Consider the following 21,576-nt stretch of genomic DNA (forward strand, 5'->3'; position numbering starts at 1 on the left):
GGATTATACACTTTTCACAGCTATACTTGTGGTCTTAGGACCCAGGCCTTCCATTTCTGCACTCCTGGGAGATAGGAAGCACAAGGTGACACCAAAGCAGATGCAGTCATTTCTACACTTGTACCTGAACCTTTTATTCCCAAATCCCTACTCTGACAGGTCACAGGTCTGCTCAGTATGACTACAAGCGGGTTTCTGTACCACATCTGTGATAAAATCACCATCACAATGCAGCTTCAGGCATGCATGTGCTGCTAATCAAATATATATAAATTACAACGCAAAGGTTCCATATGGAATGGCCATTTGCAACATAAGAACTTTAGAATATCACTTCTATTTAAACAGGTCTTCCAAAACTAGAGTATTTCTGTTTTTGTTTTTGTTTTTGAGACGAAGTCTCGTTCTGTTGCCTAGGCCGGAGTGCAGTGGAGTGATCTCGGCTCACTGCAACCTCCACATCCCAGGTTCAAGCTATTCTCTTGCCTCAGCCTGCCGCTGAGATTACAGGCGCCCGCCACTATGCCCGGCTACTTTTTTTCTCTTTTTAGGAAAGACGGGGTTTCACCATGTTGGCCAGACTGGTGTCAAACACCTGAACTTGTGATTCACCTGCCTCAGCCTCCCAAAGTGCTGGGATTACAGGCGTAAGCCACCACGCCCAGCTCAAAACTAGAGTATTTCTATCCTCCTGACAGAATGACTAAGTTAGAACTGCCTCGTACTCTATATGGCTGAGATGCAGAAAATGCCAAAACAATTGGTCACGACTCAACTCCGGTAAAAAAAAGTCAAACTCAGTTTTTGATCTTTTATCCAAATGTTCCCTAAATAGCCTTATCAGTAATTGTCCTGATTTCAGGGTGAATTTGTGTTTAGAATTCTTTAAAAAACCCTCAGTATCTGGCTGTTGTGTTTTTCCTGAAGGATTAACAGTGAATAATGATAATCACTAGGGTTCATCAAACTCTAAGACTTATATTTTTCTGAGTGGTATGAATCTTTTTCTCATTAAGGTATAATTTACATACAGCAAAATCCACCCTTTTAATACAAGTTCTACCAATTTTGACCAAGACATTAGTTGTGTCACCTAGGGGTAATTTTAAATCTTATTCTGATTTCTATACCACTTGTCTATCTTAGTTTAATCCTGACTAATCAGTGAAAACTGCTACTTGCTGCAGAAATTCAAAATAAGGGCTTCTTAAACCCAGTGTTTAAACCAGGATAAGGAAAGGCAAGGCTGTCACGCACAGCTGTGCCATTGCCACAGCACAACTCTGGGAGAAGCCTTCATTCAATCGAGGCACCCCCTAGCACTGTGTTGTGCATTGTCTGCATGGCCATCATGGTGGCTCTGAGCATAGCCACCAGTTTGAGAGAGCAGCAAAACTGGTATGTTAATAGTGAAATAGGAGATATTTAAGATTTTTAAAAAAGGACTCTTCCCTTTATATGTCTTTCCTCATAGACGTTAAAATATTGTGATAGAGGGGACAGAAACCACTGAGCTCACACCACCAGACAGCACACATGTGAAAAAAGAGCAATGCTGGGAAATGAGAAGTGGTTAGCTAGGAATACTGTTGAGATTCACTCCCCTCGAATCTTTGATCTGCATTTTAAAACCTCTTCCCTTGCTTTTGCAAATATGTTTTCACCTTCAAAAAGTAACAGGTGTGACTTCACTTTCTACAGAACCACTCCAGGTTCTTCAGGTTTTCCTCCCTATATGGTAGTTACCATAAATGCCAGTTCAAAAAAAAAATTTTTTTTAATTACCTGCATATGGTTTGGACTAAGTTTCACATGGCTTCCACTATAGAAAAAATGTGGCAGTGCTAAATACACAAGATCCCATTCCTCAAAGTCCTGCTGGATGCACATAAATCTGACACGGAACCTCCTGAAACTTGTTAATAACACAGACCAGACAAGGGATGACGACCACAGTGGGTGAGAGCCATCTTCTCCAGCCCCCTGGCACAAGCCTCTCCTGTTTCCAGGACAGTGGGGACACACCATTTGTACAGAGAATCTCTCTTGGAGGACTGTCATTCCTTCAGACGTTTGACATGAAAGGACACCATGGTGTTCCAGTAGCTTAATACTTTATTATTTTGATACAATATCACCAAATTGTTTCAATGAAAAACGTTTCAAACTTTTATAAACAGTGGAAGAGAATGTATCTGAGGGAGAGTGGGCTCATTTTCCAAGTTGGCTTATCAGCTGTAAAATAAACTTAGGAGAAGCAACTGGTGATTAGGTACAAAGTCCTAGGATGATGAGAATAATATTGTAATCAGAAATGAAGGGGGAGGCAGGCTGTATTCACTTAGTATTGGAAGGTGAGAAGAGCTGAAGGTAAGAAAACTCTTAACTTATTCAGAACGGAATGGGTTGGAAAGTATGAGAGAAGAAAGTCAGTTGTTGAACCACAGTTGGAAAAGAAAGTAAATTTCAGTAGGTAACATACCTCATAGATTGCGGATGTACAAAAAATGAACAAAAGGCAAGAAAGGAGCAAGGGAGCGTATTTACTCAAATGTCCTTCAATCTATGTCTTGACCAGGCAGAACACCAAAAACTGAGTGTGATGTCTGATTAAAAGAGCCCAGATTCCAAGGCCTCACAGTTAATGACCTGGAAAAATCTTCAGAAATGCTCAATGTAGCACAATAATGTGATATTTTAAAAAGTTATCTGCTGAGATATGTACATGTAAATCAGAAGCATCTTGATTAAAGAGGGATGTCAAGATATTGCAGTACCTTATGAAATTTTAAGAAAATTCTCATTAGTCTTGACTCTATAAAGCATGATCCAAAAGTAGCTAAGCCCTAAATAATATTTACTATTAATAGTAATGCTGAATTCAAGTATAATGAACATTTTTTTAAAGGTACACTGGTGCCACCTTTTGGCCAGATTAAAAATTCACAGAAATTATAACCTACAATCTCAATTTCATGAAGAGACCTCTTTGGGGAGACAATTATTTAGTTCAAACATTATATGAATAGATTCAAAACTGTCTTGCTGATTAATACATCTCTGATTTTTAATAATCACATTTTTTCCTTTTATTTCTAATAATCACATTTTTATCTTTTAAAAGCTGGGATCAAGGATAATACAAATAGAATTTAATTCTGAACACATCTCATACTCCAATACTTGCTCTAAACATGACTAGAATAGAAATCCCCCAAATTGGGTTTCTTTGTATTCTTTTATTCCTGACAACCATCACAAAACTTACTTTAAGGTCTTAGAAGGGTTGGTCAACCTCAGCTCTAATGACATTTTGAGGTACATATTCTGTATTGCGGGAGGCTGTCCTCTGCACTGAGATGTTTAGCAGCATCCCTGGACTCCACCTACTAGATGCCAGCAACAGCCTCCCTCATCACCCACCCAACTGTGACAACCAAAAACATCTCCACATCGTCAAATGTCTCTATGGGGGGGGATAGCCCTGTGTAATGTTTATGTGTCCAAATGACTGGGCCATGGGGTGCCCCAATAGTTAGTCAAACATTATTCTGGGTGTGTCCGTGAGGGTGTTCTGGAGGGAGACAAAATCTGAATCAGTAGACTGAGTAAAGAAGATCACCCTCCCTGATGTGGGTGGCTCTCATTCCATCAGTTGAAGGCCAGAATAGAATAAAAAAAGAGACTTTCTCTGGCCTGACTGCTTGAGCTGCAATTATCGGTCTTTTCCTCCCTTTGGACCCAAATGGAAACATCAGCTCTTCTTGAGTTTCAAGCCTGCCAGCTTTTGGACTGGAACTTATGCCATAAGCTCTCCTGGTTCTCAGGTCTTCAAATTCAGACTGGAACATCACTGTCTCCCCAGCCTTTCAGCCTCCCAACTGCAGATCTTGGGACTTCTCAGCCTCCATAATTACATGAACCTATTCCTTATAATCAATCAATCTCTTTCTCTCTCTCAGTTCTACCTGTTGTTTCTTTCTTTTTCTGGAGAATCCTGACTAATATACCTCAGTTGAGAACTACTATTGTGGATCATGTTACTGGGGGCAAAAGGCGATACAGTAGACTGTAAATATAGAAGAAAGAAGCAGCTGGGCGCGGTGGCTCACGCCTGTAATCCCAGCACTTTGGGAGGCTGAGGCAGGTGAATCACAAGGTCAGGAGTTCGAGACCAGCCTGGCCAACATGGTGAAACTCCGTCTCTACTAAAAATACAAAAAATTAGCCGAGTGTAGTGGCGGGAACCTGTAATCTCAGCTACTCGGGAGGCTGAAGCAGGAGAATAGCTTGAACCTGAGATGTGAAGGTTACAGTGAGCCGAGATCACTCCACTGTACTCCAGCCTGGGCAACAGAGCAAGACTCCATCTCAAAAAAAAAAAAAAAAAAAAAGAAGCAAAGCAAGAAACTTCTGGGAAATGACGAAATACTACCTTTCTTTCCAGAGACAGCAGTTGGAAAGCATTTGATTAGGGCGTCAATTTTCTATTAACACAGATTATGGATGGTAAGAATTAGGTCCACAAATGCATTTTTGCATCACACCTCCAAAATGTTACCCAGTACAAAGACTACTTGCCTCAACACTAGGAACACAACATTTGGCAAACACTGATGTAAAATAAGAACACATTCTATAAGCTAAGCTAATAAACTTGTTTTTGATTAAGTCACATTAATTTGTCTTGATAAAATATATGAAATTCATTGTTTCTTGCTCTGTCGCCAGGCTGGAGTGCAGTGGCGCAATCTCGGCTCACTGCAACCTCCGCCTCCCGGGTTCAAGCAATTCCCCTGCCTCAGCCCCCCTAGTAGCTGGGACTGCAGGCACGTGCCACCACACCCAGCTAATTTTTTGTGTTTTACTAGAGACAGGGTTTCACCATGTTGTCCAGGATGGTCTCGATCTCCTGACCTCATGATCCGCCCGCCTTGGCCTCCCAAAGTGCTGGGATTACAGGTGTGAGCCACCACACCCTGCCTTTTTTTTTTTTTTTTTTTTTTGAGACAGAGTCTCACTCTGTCGCCCAGGCTGGAGTGCAATGGCGCGATCTCGGCTCACTGCAACCTCCATCTCCCGGGTTCAAATGATTCTCCTGTCTCAGCCTCCCAAGTAGCTGGGACTACAGACGCACACCACCACACCTGGCTTATTTTTGTATTTTTAGTAGAGACAGGGTTTCGCCATGTTAGCCAGGCTGATCTTGAACTCCTGACCTCTGGTGATCCGCCCACCTCGACCTCCCAAAGTGCTGGGATTACAGGCGTGAGCCACTGCCCCTGGCCAAAATTTTTGGCAGAGATGAGGTCTCACTATATTGCCCAGGCTGGTCTCGGACTCCTGGGCCTTGGCCTCCCAAAGTGCTGGGATTACAGGCATGAGCCACCATGCCCGGCAGATACACAACTTTCTAAAAGAATGTTTCTGAAGCAAATTCACAGTACATTAGGTGGATGAGTTTAGCCACACAATGTATTATTGATTTTGGTCTCCTGTATTAGCTATGTGTTACATGTACTTTGAAGATTTTTCAGTGGGTCTTTTTTATTGAACAAGTTTTTATTATCTAAGTTTATTTTAAAGTATAAGTTTATATTTGATCCATTCTGACTAAATGACTTTATTTAGCACAAAATAGAGGAGTTGATGACAGTTAATGTCAATTGCACCAGACCAATACTTAACTAATTAATCAAGTGCAGTACAAATACATACTGAAGCACAATGAATTCTTCCAAGTCTTCAAGACAAAAATCACAGTTTGTAATTCCTTGTATTTAAGACATCCAGGTTTGGGACTGTGCAATCTCACCAGTTTTCAAAATGTCCAACCATACAAACACAGAAGTACAGCAGAGAGAAATCATTTACAGACTTCACTCTTAAGAAATCAAAAATTAATAATTTAAGTGCCACAAATCTATATGTAGTTCAAAACATATAAAGACACAAATTACATTATGAAAATTCTTCACATGGCCCATTTTTACATCAATTACTACAAAAAATGGACACTTATCAAGTATCTGACTCACAACATCAAGAATGTGCCTGTACAAATAAATGTTAACGAAATTACACATTTTTCACACTTTTTCCACGATTAATATGTATTTCCTTCAATTTTCAGTGAAGACTTTTCTAATAATACTATTATTACCTTCACCCCATTTCCTGTCCTCATCTACTATTTAGATCACCTACATCAAAGAAATAAAAATAGGCTGGGCCCAGTGGCCCATACCTGTAATCCCAGCACTTTGGGAGGCTGAGGTAGGCAGATCACGAGGTCAGGAGTTCGAAACCAGCCTTGCCAACATGATGAAACCCCATCTCTACTAAAAATACAAAAACTAGCTGGGTGTGGTGGTGCGTGCCTATAGTTCCAGCTACTCGGGAGGCTGAGGAAGAAGAATCGCTTGAACCTGGGAGGCGGAGGTTGCAGTGAGCCGAGATCGCACCACTGCACTCCAGCCTGGGCAACAGAGCGAGACTCCGTCTCAAAAAAGAAAAAAAAACAAAGGTATTTCTTTATTGTTTTTGTTCCTTTTCCTTTGTGTAAACAAAAACAATATATTTGGGAGAACTTTCAATAAAGCTGAAATTGACAAAGTTTTATTCCCAATAATGCCAAAGAACTAGTATCCTCCTTACTGAAGGCTAAAAAGAAACAATGATGATTAAATTACAGTAGAACAGGAATTCTAGCAACAGTATTGTTTCTAGTTATTTGTAAAAAATAACAATGAGTTATGTCAATTAGTTATTGAATATTAGATAGTACATTACTGCTTTTAAGAACATTTTAGAATTTATAGGCTGAAATACTAAAGTTAATAGGTCTAGCTACAGAATAAATGTCGTTTATATGGTTGCTTTTAATCAATAATACTGAGAGAACTTAACACGTTTAATATAAATCCTCACAACACCCCTGTGAGGTAGGTATTGCTTACACCCACTTTATGGATGGGAAATCAGAAAGAGCAAGAAGTAACAATCTCAAGAGTTATAAATAAAAAAAATTTTTGTTTTCTTATAAGGCAGACTGTGCTGAGTTCTGATGATACGCTAATAAGAACAAATACTAAAACAGTCTCTATTTTTCTCCAGAAAACAACTGCGTGAGATTTCGAAAGAAGGAAAAATTTTAAGCTGACTCAAGGGGAAAATGTTTAGTATCTGCCTGATACACACGAAAGTGCATATGACATTTCCAGTTTCAAGCTTGGTAATCATTATGCAAACTGCACTATATTATTAGGGTACTGGCTAACAGTATAGCTCCATTTTGTGGAGATGTAGTCAAAAAATAAAGGTTTTAGCTGGAAGAACTTTTTTTTTTTTTGAGATGGAGTCTCGCTCTGTCACCCAGGCTGGAGTGCAGTGGTGCGATCTCCGCTCACTGCAACCTCCGCCTCCCGGGTTCAAGCTATTCCACTGCCTCAGCCTCTCGAGTAGCTGGGATTACAGGTGTGTGCCACCACACCCGGCTAATTTTTTGTATTTTTAGTAGAGACGGGGTTTCACTGTGTTAGCCAGGATGGTCTCGATCTTCTGACCTCGTGACCCGCCCGCCTCGGCCTCCCAAAGTGCTGGGATTACAAGCATGAGCCACCACGCCTGGCCTAGCTGGAAGAACTTTTAAAATACAAAGCAAATTTTCTCAGTGAGCAATCATGTCTTTAAAAAATAATACTCAGGGCACAGTGTTAGGCATATGACAGTTACTTTAAAAAATGCCTGCAGACCCGGGCGCGGTGGCTCATGCCTGTAATCCGAGGCAGGCAGATCATGAGGTCAGGAGCTCGAGACCATCCTGGCCAACATGGTGAAACCCTGTCTCTACTAAAAATACAAAAATTAGCTGGGCATGGTGGCACATGCTCAGGAGGCTGAGGCAGGAGAATCACTTGAATTCGAGAGGCGGAGGTTGCAGTGAGCTGAGATTGCACCACTGCACTCCAGCCTGGCGACACAGCACGACTGTCTCAAAAAAAAAAAAAAAAAAAAAGCCTGCAGAATAAATGAAAACAACAATAACAAAAACTGGGGGTCAGTCCCACACCACTATTCACTGCATCTCTGGAATTCAGCTTTTGGGATTTTTTTTCTATAAAATGAAGTTGATATTTTCCCACTTCCTAAACAGAATGAATGTTTTAAGGAACAAGGAAAGAGCATTTGCTTTGAATTTCTAATATTAAAAGGAACTATAAGAATAGAAATACAGTTAACCACTATTTTCTTAACTCTCAACGAACAGATATATTTCTGCTTTAAATCAGTGTTGTCTATCACGGCCAATCAGCTGCTAGCAAACTCTTACCATTTATCCAAACTCTGCCCTGAGGCACTTGCTGTCTTATCCAACCAACCATGTACAACTCTACCTCCACCCTTTAGCTATATACAAGGATTTCCTCTGTCAAAGAATAATGAGTGGGCCTGGCACGGTGGCTCACACCTGTAATCCCAGCACTTTGGGAGGCCGAGGCTGGTGGATGACCTGAGGTCAGTAGTTCCAGACCAGCCTGACCAAGATGGTGAAACCCTGTCTCTGCTAAAAACACAAAATTAGCTGGGTATGGTGGCGCATGCCTGTAATCCCAAGCTACTTGGGAGGCTAAGGCAGGAGAATCGCTTGAACCCAGGCGGCAGAGGTTGCAGTGAGCCGAGATCACGCCATTGCACTCCAGCCTGGGCAACAAGGGTGAAACTCCATCTTAAAAAAAAATTAAATTAAAAAAATAATAATAATGAGTAGGCAAACAGGGAAGAATATAGAGGAGAAAAATTATCTTAATAAGAACAATAGAATTTGAATTGAAGAAGGCTAGGAAATATATCTTAACTAGCCTAAAATACAAAAAAATCAATGTTAATACTTGTGTTCTTCCAATGAGATGACATTTTTGAGGGCAGTACAAATTTCAATAGTTGCTTAAGTGAATTGGTAGAAAAAAGTTTAAGATTAGACGAAGTTCTGACCCCAAAGAACATACATTTGTTTTAATTACTCCCAATACAATTGATCTTATCAAGTTAGATGTGCTCTCAACACACATCAGTCTTAACCATAGGAGCCTTTACTCACTTGTTTAAGGCAGAAACTCAACTGCCTTACACAATATCCAGTAGCTTTCTTCATTCAATCCTCAAGAAAAACTTACCACTTTGTAATTTACCTAAACTGTTTACCTAGAGAAAACCTTTGTGTCCTTAGAATTAGCTGGATTACTCTTTGAGCTCCCTCCTGATTGGACGCTGATGCTGTTGAATGTGTCAGGAAACGTCCTCAGAAGTGGAGGGAGCTCAAGAGTTTTGTAAGTGGTTAAATTCTAAGGCTCACAAACCAAATTTTTTAGATGTATTCAAATGCCTGTGAAGCTCAGAATTTAACAAGAGGGCAAAAAAAGATGAGTCTGTTTTATTATCCTTGACTATGCGGGGTTTGAAATTTAAACATTTCAGAAACAATTTAGATCTATCCTTTGTGGTGAAGCTTAACCAGCTATTTCCCAGGTATATAGAGTCGGGGAATCTGTTATTTATTCCATCAACTTTAATTTTCCTGGGGTTTTAGCTTTGTAAGTGTCACCATTATAAAAGAGAGTTAAGTTGATTTATAGAGGGAAAGCTAACATCATGGATCTTAAATGTAGTTATAGAACACTGAATGTATCCACTTTGCTGGTTTTATGGATCAGGAAAAAAGTGAAAACTGTGCCACTGAAAAATTACTTTTTCAGTGATTTTTAGAAAATTAAAATCAACCCAGGAAGCCCCAAAAATCCTGACGCTGAGGGTAGAAACATGATTTATATTTTATCATCATTCTCTTTCAACTCATGTAAACCTCTGGTCATAAAAATCTCAAATTACTTTTTAAGGTGTCTAAGAAAACACTCTAGACCAAGTTAACAACCCTGGGGTTTTTAGTCAATGCAGTTCTAGCTCAGTCTCTGTCTCTGCATGCTTATTTATCTATGTGTGTATATCTTACTGTTTCTTAAATATTTTTTAATGTCTCTCTGACTCTTCTCCCTTTAACTGTTTTTTTAATTAAAAATGAGATATACCACATCTGTAATCCCAGCACTTTGGGAGGCCAAGGCGGGCAGATGACTAGGTCAGGAGATCGAGACCATCCTGGCTAACACGGTGAAACCCCGTCTCTACTAAAAAAATACAAAAAAATTAGCTGGGCGTGGTGGCGGGCGCCTGTAGTCCCAGCTACTTGGGAGGCTGAGGCAGGAGAATGGCATGAACCCGGGAGGCAGAGCTTGCAGTGAGCCGAGATCGCGCCACTGCGCCCCAGCCTGGGCGACACAGAGAGACTCTGTCTCAAAAAAAAAAAGAGGTATACTCAATGTTAAAAAGTAAAGAGAAGCCATGTAGGTAAGATGTTGTGGAGCTAGTAGTTAAAAAATAAAACTACTCATGATTTGGTATATCTTAAAATAAATTTTTATACATTATAACATATGTATAACATACAGTTATGCATTAAAGTAACTATTAATTTCCTATATGGAAGAAAATATTTAAAAATAATCCTGGTAGGAGTGAATTCATGTGAAATGTAGGCAGAAGTGATAGTTTAGAATATGCTTTAAAACAGATTTCATTTACTTTATATTCAATTTGATTTTACTGATTCTATAACTGGAAAAACTTAGAAATTCTATAAATAACTATTTAAAGTTTCCATATTTCTACATTGATTTCTGATTTCTAAACTGTTATTTCGTTTGTGAAAAGTTCACAGTAGTAATTGAATGTTACATTTTAATAGCCACATATTAATATGTCTTATGAGAAGATCTAATATATACAACCTTAAAACCATGAATAAGCTGTGAAGAAAAAAAGTCAATGAAACTTGAGGAGGAAAATAATTTATGAATAAAAAATGCCACGCAAATTTTCTTTTTCAGAATTGGTATAAAAATTCTGAAAGAGAAGCTGCTACTCAACTAGGATAGTATCCACATTTTCTTGTGTGAGCTCTGACTCTAAGGCACAAGGCAAGTCTAAGTGTTCTTGTGACAAGCGAGAACCTTTCAGGGAGACATCAGACCAGCTGTCACAGTATGGCTGAAATCTCTGGGCCAATGCATTACCAAACCTTTGGCATCGGTTATATCTGTAAGATTTACCTTTGTGTGTATACATGTGTTCCAACAATTGGCTCTTTCGAGGGAATTTATGACCACAGATGGTACAGCTCATTTTTCTTTTCCTTGAAAAAGAAAAATTACAGTTTAATTCTACTGGCTCTGTGTCTTTGGAGATCAAAGATACTTGACTGATCTGCAAAGGCTCTGTGGTACCCCGGTTGGTGTGGTCTGGCTGCTGTTCATTCTCCTTAACAATGAAGGAGCTGAGCCTGCGGCATTCAAGGGCCTCGCTGTTTTCATTAAGGGGATGCACTTCACCAAGGTCATTACTTTCCAGAATGGAAGCAGGGACACCGAATGGCAGGGATCCAGACACATGTGTATGGAGATGTTGCCTTAGGTTACTACGGGAATCAAAACGTTCCCCACAGTAATGGCATAAGTGTATTTTGATACTGTTTTCAGTAAAAGTGGGGCCTGTCACCTCTGATGAGGGTGAGGGGTGGCTCTGGGAGATCACAGATTCTGGGTCACATCTCTCCTGCTTGATGGAAACTGGGGGCTTCTGGTGCTCCTCCAGGGCCTGGGTGGCAGGACAGGCCCTCTGCTGGTCTGCAGTGCCATCATCCAGACCAATAGCAAGAGACAACTGCAACTGGGGGTGGTCACCCTGGACAGCAGCTCTGTTTCCACTGTTACTGGAAGGAGCTTCTTTGACCTCCAGTCCTTGTTTGACAACTGTTTTTTGGGTTGTTGAGATCTGAATGCCATATAAATTTGAGGACTGCACAGTCTCTGGTGAGAACACTTGATTCATTTCAGTTGCAATGTGAGAAAGGTAGTCGGCGTGAAGAAATCGAATCCCTTCCTCCAAACGACTATGATCCACAATCTGTTTTGGCCCTTTCCCCGTGTACATAATGTGCAACAAATAGCTGAATATGTCAGGTTGGATGTCAGTTGGTTGTATTTTTATGCATTCACTGTTAAAAACAAAAACAGACCCACAAGAAATGAAACACAACCTAGCTGGCCTTTCAGTTAACAGTATAGTCTGAGACTAAAGCAATTTCTTCCTAAGAAGTTCGAACCTAGCAATCTGCCTTAATAAAACATGGCAACAAAGGCTTAAACTTTCATTTTATACCAACTTTATGGCCTAGCAAAAAGTCTTCATGTATTCAATCTACTGCCTAAAGTTAGGAAACACAGACATACATTCTGAATAGTTCAACATTAATCAAGTGACTCCTAAGTGATATGCACTATACTAGATGCCAGCGGTAGAAAACTGATGAATAAAATAGGTACCTGCTCTTAAGGAATTTAACAGTCTATCAAGTAAACGATCAAAAGAACTAAAAACAGGGACTCAAACAGATACCTGTATGCCAATGTTCACTGCAACATTACTTACAGTAGCCAAAAGGTAGAAAGAAGCTGAGTGTTCACCAAAAGATGAGTGGATAAACACAAGATGGCTTACACACACAATGGAATATTATTCAACCATAAAAAGAAGGAAGTTCTGATACATGCTACAACATGGAGAACCCAGAAAATATCATGCTAAGTAAAATAAGCCAGACACAAAAGGACAAGTATTATATAAAATATCTAGAATAGGCAAATTCATAGAGATAGAAAGTAAATTAGCGGTTTCTGGGGGTTGAGAGGGTGAGATGGGGAGTTATTGCTTAATGGGTACAAAGTTTCTGTTTGGGGTGATAAAAAAGTTTTGGAAATAGACAGTGGTAATGGTTGTACAACATTGCGAATGTGATTATCACCACTGCATTGTATAATTAAAAATGGTTAAAATGGCAAATTTTATATGTTTATAGCCACAATAAAGATATCTTAAAACTTCTGAAAGAATCTATTGAAATCAGCAGGGTGCGGTGGCTCACGCCTGTAATTCCAGCACTTTGGGAGGCCGAGGCAGGTGGATCATCTGAGGTCAGGAGTTCAAGAGGAGCCTAACCAACATGGTGAAACCCTGTCTCTACTAAAATTACAAAAAATTAGCCGGGTGTGGTGGCGCACACCTGTGGTCCTAGCTACTAGGGAGGCTGAAGCAAGAGAATTGCTTGAACCTGGGAGGCGGAGGTTGCAGTGAGCTGAGATCATGCCACTGCACTTCAGCCTGGGCACCACTGCACTCCAGCCTGGGTGACAGAGCTAGACTCCGTCTCAAAAAAAATAAAAATAAAAAATAAAAAAACAAAAGTGTTATATGAAACAAAAATTAACAGCTTAGTGACTAAAAGCATAGACATAGCTTCAGACAAATCTGCATCTAACTTATTAGCTGTATAATCCTGCATGGGCACGTTACTTAACTCAGTCTCAGTTTTCTTTTCCCTGAAATAGGGACAGCAGTAGAATTTACATTATAGGGCAAATACTTAGTGCTTGGGTATGGGATAAGCCTTCAATAAATTTTAGCTACTCTTTCCTTTTTCTTTTTTTTTTTTTTTGAGACAGAGTCTCGCTCTGTCACCCAGGCTGGAATGCAGTGGCGCGATCTCGGCTCACTGCAACCTTCACCTCACAGGTACAAGCAATTCTCCTGCCTCAGCCTCCCCAGTAGCTGGGACTACAGGCACCCACCACCATGCCTGGCTAATTTTTGTATTTTTAGTAGAGACGGGGTTTCACCATATTGGCCAGGCTGGTCTCGAACTCCTGACCTTGTGATCCGCCCACCTTGGCCTCCCAAAGTGCTGGGATTACAGGCGTGAGCCACGGCGCCCAGCCAAGTTTAGCTATTCTTACTTTCATTCTTATTTTCCATTATGGATCCTACACACTGAGTTTAATTTGGCCAGGCACGGTGGCTCATGCCTGTAATCCCAGCACTTTGGGAGGCTGAGGCAGGCGGATCACCTGAGGTCAGGAGTTTGAGATCAGCCTGGCCAACATGGTGAAACCCTGCCTCTACTAAAAATACAAAAATTAACCGGGCGTGGTGGCAGGCGCCTGTAATCCCAGGTACTCGGGAGGCTGAGGCAGGAGAATCGCTTGTACCTGGGAGGCAGAGGTTGCAGTGAGCCGACACTGAACCATTGCACTCCAGCCTGGGTGACAGAGCAAGACTCTGTTGCCAAAAAAAAAAAAAAATTATAATTTTACTTCTTAGTGTGACTCCGTAAGAAAGAATTTCCAAAATGATATTATAATAAAGCTTATATAAATCACAATATTAAAAATTCTTATTTACAAAAACACATCCTTACCTTGTTTGGTGAATAAATATCATCTTGAAATAGTTAGAAAAAGCAGCAAGCACCGCTCTGTGGGCTTTGAAGTAAACATCTCCAATTGCAACTGTGCAATCACACAGAAAACCAAATTCTCGCTGCATGTTCAGCTGCTGGAGGAGAACAAGGCTATGGCTGGCAGTGTCCATTGTGGTTCTGAAAAAAAGGACAAGATAAATGTAGATAGGTGTGTATGTATATACGCATTATTTTTTATTAATACAAAATTGTCTACAGTTCACACAAACCTACAGAGTAACAAGGAGATCTAAATTTAAATGAAATTATTCAAGTTTTCAATCCTATTACTTTCACTGCAAACACGGCTAACACTAAATTCCTCCATTATGACAACTGATATAAACTCTGCTGAACCATAAAATATGACCCTTTTTCATCTGGTAAGAAGATAGCTTGGTATGAGTGACACATGAAGACCGACCTGTCCTTTTCCATCTATGTGAACACAATGTTTCTAATCTTGTTTCCTCATTAGAAAAATGAAAATGAGATACTGATTCCTGCCTCAGAGTTAAATAACTTATGTGAAAATCATGTTGTAATGGAAACTGCTATTCGATGTTAGCTATAAATGTTAATAACATAACACGGTATCCTGGCTGAGCTAGAGATGTCACTCCTCCTCAGGGATCCTCTGGTGCTCAGGGGATACTGGCTTCCCAACTCTCATCAAATGTTTGGGGGACTTATCATCACAGTAGCTCAGGAACTCTTAAAATAGATGTCAAGCCACATCCCCAATTTATTTGTGGCCCAAGAGCCTCCTGAGAAAGAACTTAAGCTGGCGCAGTGGCTCATGCCTGTAATCCCAGCACCTTGGGAGGATGAAGCAGGAGGGTTGCTTGAGCCCAGGTATTGGAGACCAACCTGAGCAATATAGTGAAACCTCATCTCCACAAAAAATAAAACAATTAGCTAGGTATGGTGGCATGCACCTGTACTCCCAACTACTTGAGGGGCTAAGGCAGGAGGATCACTTAAGCCTGGGAGGTCAAGGCTGCAGTGAGCTGTGATCACACCACTGCACTCCAGCCTGGGCAACAGTGAGACTCTGTCTCAAAAACACACACACACACACACAAAAGAAAGAACTTAAACCCTGATCTCAACTGGATTCAGACGCATATTATAATGTAGGTTCCCAAAGGAAGTAAAAGGCAAGGTGGAACAACTGCGGGGAAGCCTATATGAGGAAGAACATGCAGAATTCTGGCCAAGAAGCCGAGTATAAGCAGCAAAAACATTCAGAAGTGCCCTGGTTTCAGGCAGGTGGCAGACTGTACATCATCTTCTCTACCCTACTGTGGAGAGAGCCCTGGTACTTTAGGCAGAAGGTAGCTGTAGTATAAAGGGCATCACTGGGTGGCCAGAACATCCTTTGAAAGAGCAGACACTGAAAAAGAGAATGAGGTTTCCACACCAGCCAGCCAGACCAAGGTCTAAGGAGGTCAGTGATGTAATGCAGGGTTAGCCGTCTACCCAAGATTGGCAGTGGCTTGGGCAGCAGACAGCTAAGTGATCGGTAATATAATAAATATAGCTAACATTTTATAGTGCTTCCTATGTGTCAAAAATTAGCCAGGCATGGTGGTGCATGCTTTGGTCCCAGCTACTTGGGTGGATGTGGCAGGAGGATAGCTTTAGCCAGGAAGATTGAGGCTACAGTAAGCCATGATCATGCCACTGCACTTCAGCCTGGGTGACACAGCAAGACCCTATCTCAAAAAAAAAAAAAAAAAAAAAAAAAAGGCAGACTCTATTAAAACTACATATTTAATGTACTGATGTGGAATAATCCCCAAGTTATATTATTATTATTATTATTATTTGAGACGGAGTTTTGCTCTTGTTGACCAGGCTGGAGTGCAACGGCTCCATCTCAGCTTACTGCAACCTCCGCCTCCTGGGTTTAAGCGATTCTCCTGCCTCAGCCTCCCGAGTAGCTGGCATTACAGGTGCCCGCCACCATGCCCAGCTGATTTTTGTATTTTTAGTAGAGACGGGAGTTCACCATATTGGCCAGGCTGGTCTCAAACTCCTGACCTCAGGTGATCTGCCCACCTCAGCCTCCTAAAGGCATGAGCCACCGTGCCCGGCCTAACAAACTAAAAATCTGTATTGACAATTTCAGCATGTGAAAAACGTGTCTTAGAATCAATGAAATGGTTCATATTGAAGCATCTTAAACTAGCCTGATAAATTGTCTCAAAAAAAAAAAAACAAAAAACCAAACCCTCGGATCATAAACATTTTCACCACCAGTTCTTCCCATTATATTGAACTACTGAACCATAGGGAAATGAGACATAGCACACTAATAAGCCACCCATACAGGAATCTTATGGTTAATGGTCTGTTGGTAACAGTTAAATTCTTCACTTATTCAACAGATATTTTTGAAGAGCAATTTAATAAAGAAAAAATGTGTAAAAGCCTGCATTGTACAAGGCGTGGAGACAGAAAAAAATGACAAGATGCTACACTCAAGATTACAGGCTCACAAGAAAGATAAAACATCAAACCATAATTATAATATGAAATAAATGCATTCAGTAGCACAGAGCAGTTAGAGAACATGCTATCAGAGGAAGATAAACACAGGCAACTTGATGGGAAACAAGGCCAGGCAGAAAAAATAAAATGAATAAAATTACTGGGAAGAATATGAATAGTTAGATAACAGAAGGATTCAGCTTGGCATAGAAAAAAAAAGTAACAGAAATAATGAGATGTGGTCAGCTCACAAAGGATACTGAATATAAGACTAAAAAGTAGTGTCGTGTTTGAAGTGAACTATGTAAGATGTTTGAGTAAGAACAGCATGATCAGTTAACTTACTCTGTGGGAGGGAGAACAGAGCGTGGTAGTTAAAGCTTGAACTAAAATCAGACAGCTTAAGATTTTAGCTCTGCCATTTACTAGCTGCGTGGTCTTGGCAAGGCACTTAACTCTCTGGGCCTCCATTTCACTTATAAAATATGGACAATGACAGTATCTAACTTATAGGTTATTTGAATTTAATGATATAATGCACTTAGAAACAGTGGGCCCACAGTTAGTGCCTAATAAATACTAGGCATTATCATCATCACCATCATTAGGCGTGAGTAAAGACTGCTCTAATAGCAACATATAAAAAATATTAGCAAGGGAAAAGGCATGGAGAAAGACTGGCTAGGAGCCTACTATGGTATCAAAGTAATCGCAGTGGGAATGAAGGAAGGAATACAAGAGATACATCAGACACAAAACTGACATGACTTGTCACCACAGAGATCAAATCAAAGGTGAGTCTCAGAATTCCAGCTTGGGTAATTGGAAGAATTCATCCATTCCTTCAGATTACATTTTCAGAGTAACTGCCATGTGCTAGGTGTTGATATAAAGGCAGAGTCCCAGAACATTAGAGAAGAAGTACAGAAACCGTCTTGATAAGAGGTTCTGAGACCCCACCTCAAAAAAAAAAAAAGAAGAAGAAGAATAGGGGTTTCACTTCAGACACTCTGAGCTCCAAGTGTCTACCGGGTATCTAAGTAGAAATGTTTAGTGATCAGCGGAGACAAGAAGCAGGACAGGGCTCTAGAGAGAGCAGAGCCAGAGAGGGAGAAGAGGCCTCTGAAACGACAAGGCTTAAGTAACCAAGTATGAAAATAATAAAGTAGACTAAAAAGTAGAATGAAATAAGAGGGAAAAAAGCTAAGAATGAATCTTTGGAAAACAGAAAAGACACAATAAGACAGAGGAGGAGAAATAAGAAAACATCGTCACTGAGGAAAGGCAATGACCTTGCAGAAAGGAGATGGCAATGGTGCAAAATACTGAAGAGAAACATGGGGGTGAGGCCCATTACAAACATGTTGAGTGTACTGACCAAAAGATCCCTGGTAACCTCTGACAATAGTACAGGAAAGCAGCAAGGGCCAAATATCTGACTGCAGGGGATATTAGAAACCAGAGGCTAGGCCGAGCGCAGTGGCCCACGCCTGTAATCCCAGCCCTTTGGGAGGACAAGGTGAGTGGACCACTTGAGGCCAGGAGTTTGAGACCAACCTGAACCACATGGTGAGACCCCATCTCTACTCAAAATACAAAAATTAGCCAGGTGTGGTAGCACATGCCTGTAATCCCAGCTACTTGGGAGGTTGAGGCAGAAGAATCACTTGAACCCAGGAGGCTGAGGTTGCAGTCAGCTGAGATCCACTGCACTCCAGCCTGGGCAACAGAGCGAGACTCTGTCTCAAAAAAAAATAAAAAAATAAAAATAAAGAAACCAGAGGGTATAAAGCTTAGACACAGACATGACAGGACAGGACATTAAGGAAGCTGCAGATCAGAAGACCCAAACATACCTCTTCCCTTTACATATGAAAGAAACCTGGAGTAATAAACTCTGAAACTTACATAGAGCACTGAAGTTTACAGAGAACTTTCATATACAATAACTTATTTCTCTACTTCAGATTAGATAATTTCTATTAATCTATCCTCAAATTAAATGACTTATCTGTCATATCTGATCTGTTAAATCTATTCAAGATTGTTTCAGATATTGTATTTTCAGATGTAAAATTTTCATTTCATTCTTTTTTAAAGTTTCTAATTCTCTGCTGAGATTTCCTATTTGTTCACATATACAACATTTTGCTTTACATCCTTGAGCATAGTTATAATAGCTGCTTTAAATCTTCTCTGCTAAATCCAACCTTTGGCTCATTATGGGGTCAGTCTTCACTGATTAGGGTGATTGTTTCTGGATTATAGTCTAGATATTGTGATTAATACAATTCACTCTAGATTCTGTAATATTCTTCCAAAGAGTGTTTGTGTTTTTGTTTTTTGCAGACAATTACCTTAGCTGGACTTAAACTCCAAGTTCTGCCTCCCCTATGGTGGACAGCAGCTGAAATCTCTGCTCCTTTAGCCTTAAGTGTGCTGTTTGGAGGCTGCTCCACACATGTACAGTTGAGGGGGTTGCAAGAAATTCAAGCAGAGTTTATAAACAGTGTTTGGGGTTCTGCCACTCCAACATTCTTTCTAGGATTTTCTCCTGCACTTTCCAGCTGCATGATCACTGTGAGCTCTGTCCTCTTTTCTTCAAGAGAGATTACAGGTTGTTATTACAGTTGTAGCCACCTCTTCATATCACCAGCTGGGACCTTATGCCAGTCTAAAAGCCATAAAAATGGAAGCTTATTCATTGCTGTTCTCCTCTTCCAGTTGCAGACCTCAATCTAGTTTTTGTAATTCTCAAATGCCATCTATTAATTTTTAAAACTTTTATCAGCTGGGCGTAGTGGCTCATGCCTGTAATCCCAGAACTTTGGGAGGCAGAGGCGGGCAGATCACCTGAGGTCGGGAGTTCGAGACCAGCCTGGCCAACATGGAGAAACCCCATCTCTACTAAAAATACAAAATTAGCCGGGTGTGGTGGCACATGCCTGTAATCCCAGCTACTCTGGAGGCTGAGGCAAGTGAATTGCTTGAACCTGGGAGGCAGAGGTTGCAGTAAGCTGAGATCACGCTACTGCACTCCAGCCTGGGCAACAAGAGCGAAACTCCATCTCAAAAGGAAAAAAAAAAAAAAAAAAAAAGTGTATCAAGTTTATAGTTATCTGCAGGAAATTGTCCTGATAGGAACTATTCAACCATTACCTCCTCCCCCAACATTGTGTTCTTTTTAAACGAAAGCAATTTATTAGAAAATAAATAAAAGAATGGCTACTCCATAGGCAGAGCAGCCCTACTCAACCATTACTGTTTATCAGCAGGTCTAAAAAGCTGTGGTCTCAAGATCCACTCACACTCTAAAAAGTTATTACAGACCAGTCGCGGTGGCTCACGCCTGTAATCCCAGCACTTTGGGAGGCCAAGGCGGGCGGATCACAAGGTCAGGAGTTCAAGACCAGCCTGGCCAACATGGTGAAACCCCATCTCTACTAAAAATACAAAAAAAAAAGCCGGGCACAGTGGCGTGTGCCTGTAATCCCAGCTACTCGGGAGGCTGAGGCAGGAGAACTGTTTGAACCGGGACCTGGGAGGAAGAGGTTGCAGTGAGCCGAGATCACACCACTGCATTCCAGCCTGGGCTACAGAGCGAGACTCCGTCTCAAAAAAAAAAGTATTACAGATTGTGAAGAGCTGTTGTTTATATAGGTTATATTTATCAATATTTACTATATTCAAAATTAAAAGAAATTTTAAAATATTTAAAATAGCAATAAACCCATTACATATTAACATACTTTTTCCTAAAAAATTTTTCAAAAACAAGTGAGAAGGGTGATATTAATTTACATTTTGCAATCCTCTTTAATATCTGGCTTTAACAGATACAGCTGGACTCTCTTATCTGATTCTGCATTCAATCTGTTGTCATCTGTTGTTTTGGTTCAAGTATATTGAGAATCTGTTCTTACATAAGGGAGATCCTTATTGACCCATGAAACCTCCAGTGGCTCCTTGGACTACACTTGGAGAACCACTGCCCTACACTATCTTTTTTTCTTTTAAATCTTGTGAGGTAATAGAGCAGGTACTATCAGCTCTATTTTATGGCTGAGAAACCACAGGCTCAGACAAGGCAGGAAACATACCTGAAGTCAAACAACTAGCTATTAAATGGTGCTGATAATACATCAAGACTGAGTTTAAACCCAGGGCCCTTTCTTCAAAACCCCATCTAGAACTTTCAACATTTACACTGTTGGCAGATTTTGCAAATATGTTGAATCAAATAAGGGAGTAAACTTTTCAAGTGTATAAAATGAAACAAATTAAAATCTATTAAAAAAAAACACCAAGTACACATGAGGTGCATTCAAACTTGTTTTGCATAATAGGAGATCTTTGATGTTGTAATATACCAGATTTTACTTCAAATCAATAGCCCCATTCCATTGAGTTATTAGAACATTTTCTAATACAACCTACTCTGCAAATTATTAGCTAGACTTTTTGTATAGCCTTTGCTCATCATTCTTTGACTGTCTATTTTATTTTCTCTAGTATGTGAAATAGCTAAAGTTTCCCATGAATACAGAAAGAGCTTAGAAGTTACATTTGAGAATTTCTGGTGAGAATTTTAAGATGTGAGAGAAATTATGGAAAAATAAAGTATCATTTTATTATACTTATAAATACCAGAATCAAAATATAAGAGTGCTACA

At 40.3% G+C, this 21,576-nt stretch overlaps 1 protein-coding gene across 6 annotated transcripts in view; it reads right to left on the minus strand.

Moving 5' to 3' along the window:
- The window catches only part of ZBTB25 (zinc finger and BTB domain containing 25), a 55,195-nt gene that overhangs the window by 26,547 nt on the left and 7,072 nt on the right, over nucleotides 1-21,576 (minus strand). For 4 of the 6 annotated variants that reach the window (XM_034937696.3, XM_003831611.5, XM_034937695.3 and 1 more), the window contains exons 2-3: nucleotides 14,366-14,545; nucleotides 2,098-12,109 (exon numbers count right to left, since the gene is read on the minus strand). In XM_034937696.3, the coding sequence (XP_034793587.1) occupies nucleotides 10,975-12,109; nucleotides 14,366-14,538 (1,308 nt within the window). In that variant the 5' untranslated portion in view covers nucleotides 14,539-14,545 and the 3' untranslated portion in view covers nucleotides 2,098-10,974. Of the gene's footprint in view, nucleotides 1-2,097; nucleotides 12,110-14,365; nucleotides 14,546-19,260; nucleotides 20,544-21,576 lie in introns of those variants that run through there. The other 2 variants (XM_008956958.6, XM_024925359.5) reach the window with 2 other exon arrangements.

The sequence above is a fragment of the Pan paniscus genome, chromosome 15 (assembly GCF_029289425.2).
Source record: "Pan paniscus chromosome 15, NHGRI_mPanPan1-v2.0_pri, whole genome shotgun sequence".
In the NCBI taxonomy this organism is placed as follows: Eukaryota; Metazoa; Chordata; class Mammalia; order Primates; family Hominidae; genus Pan; species Pan paniscus.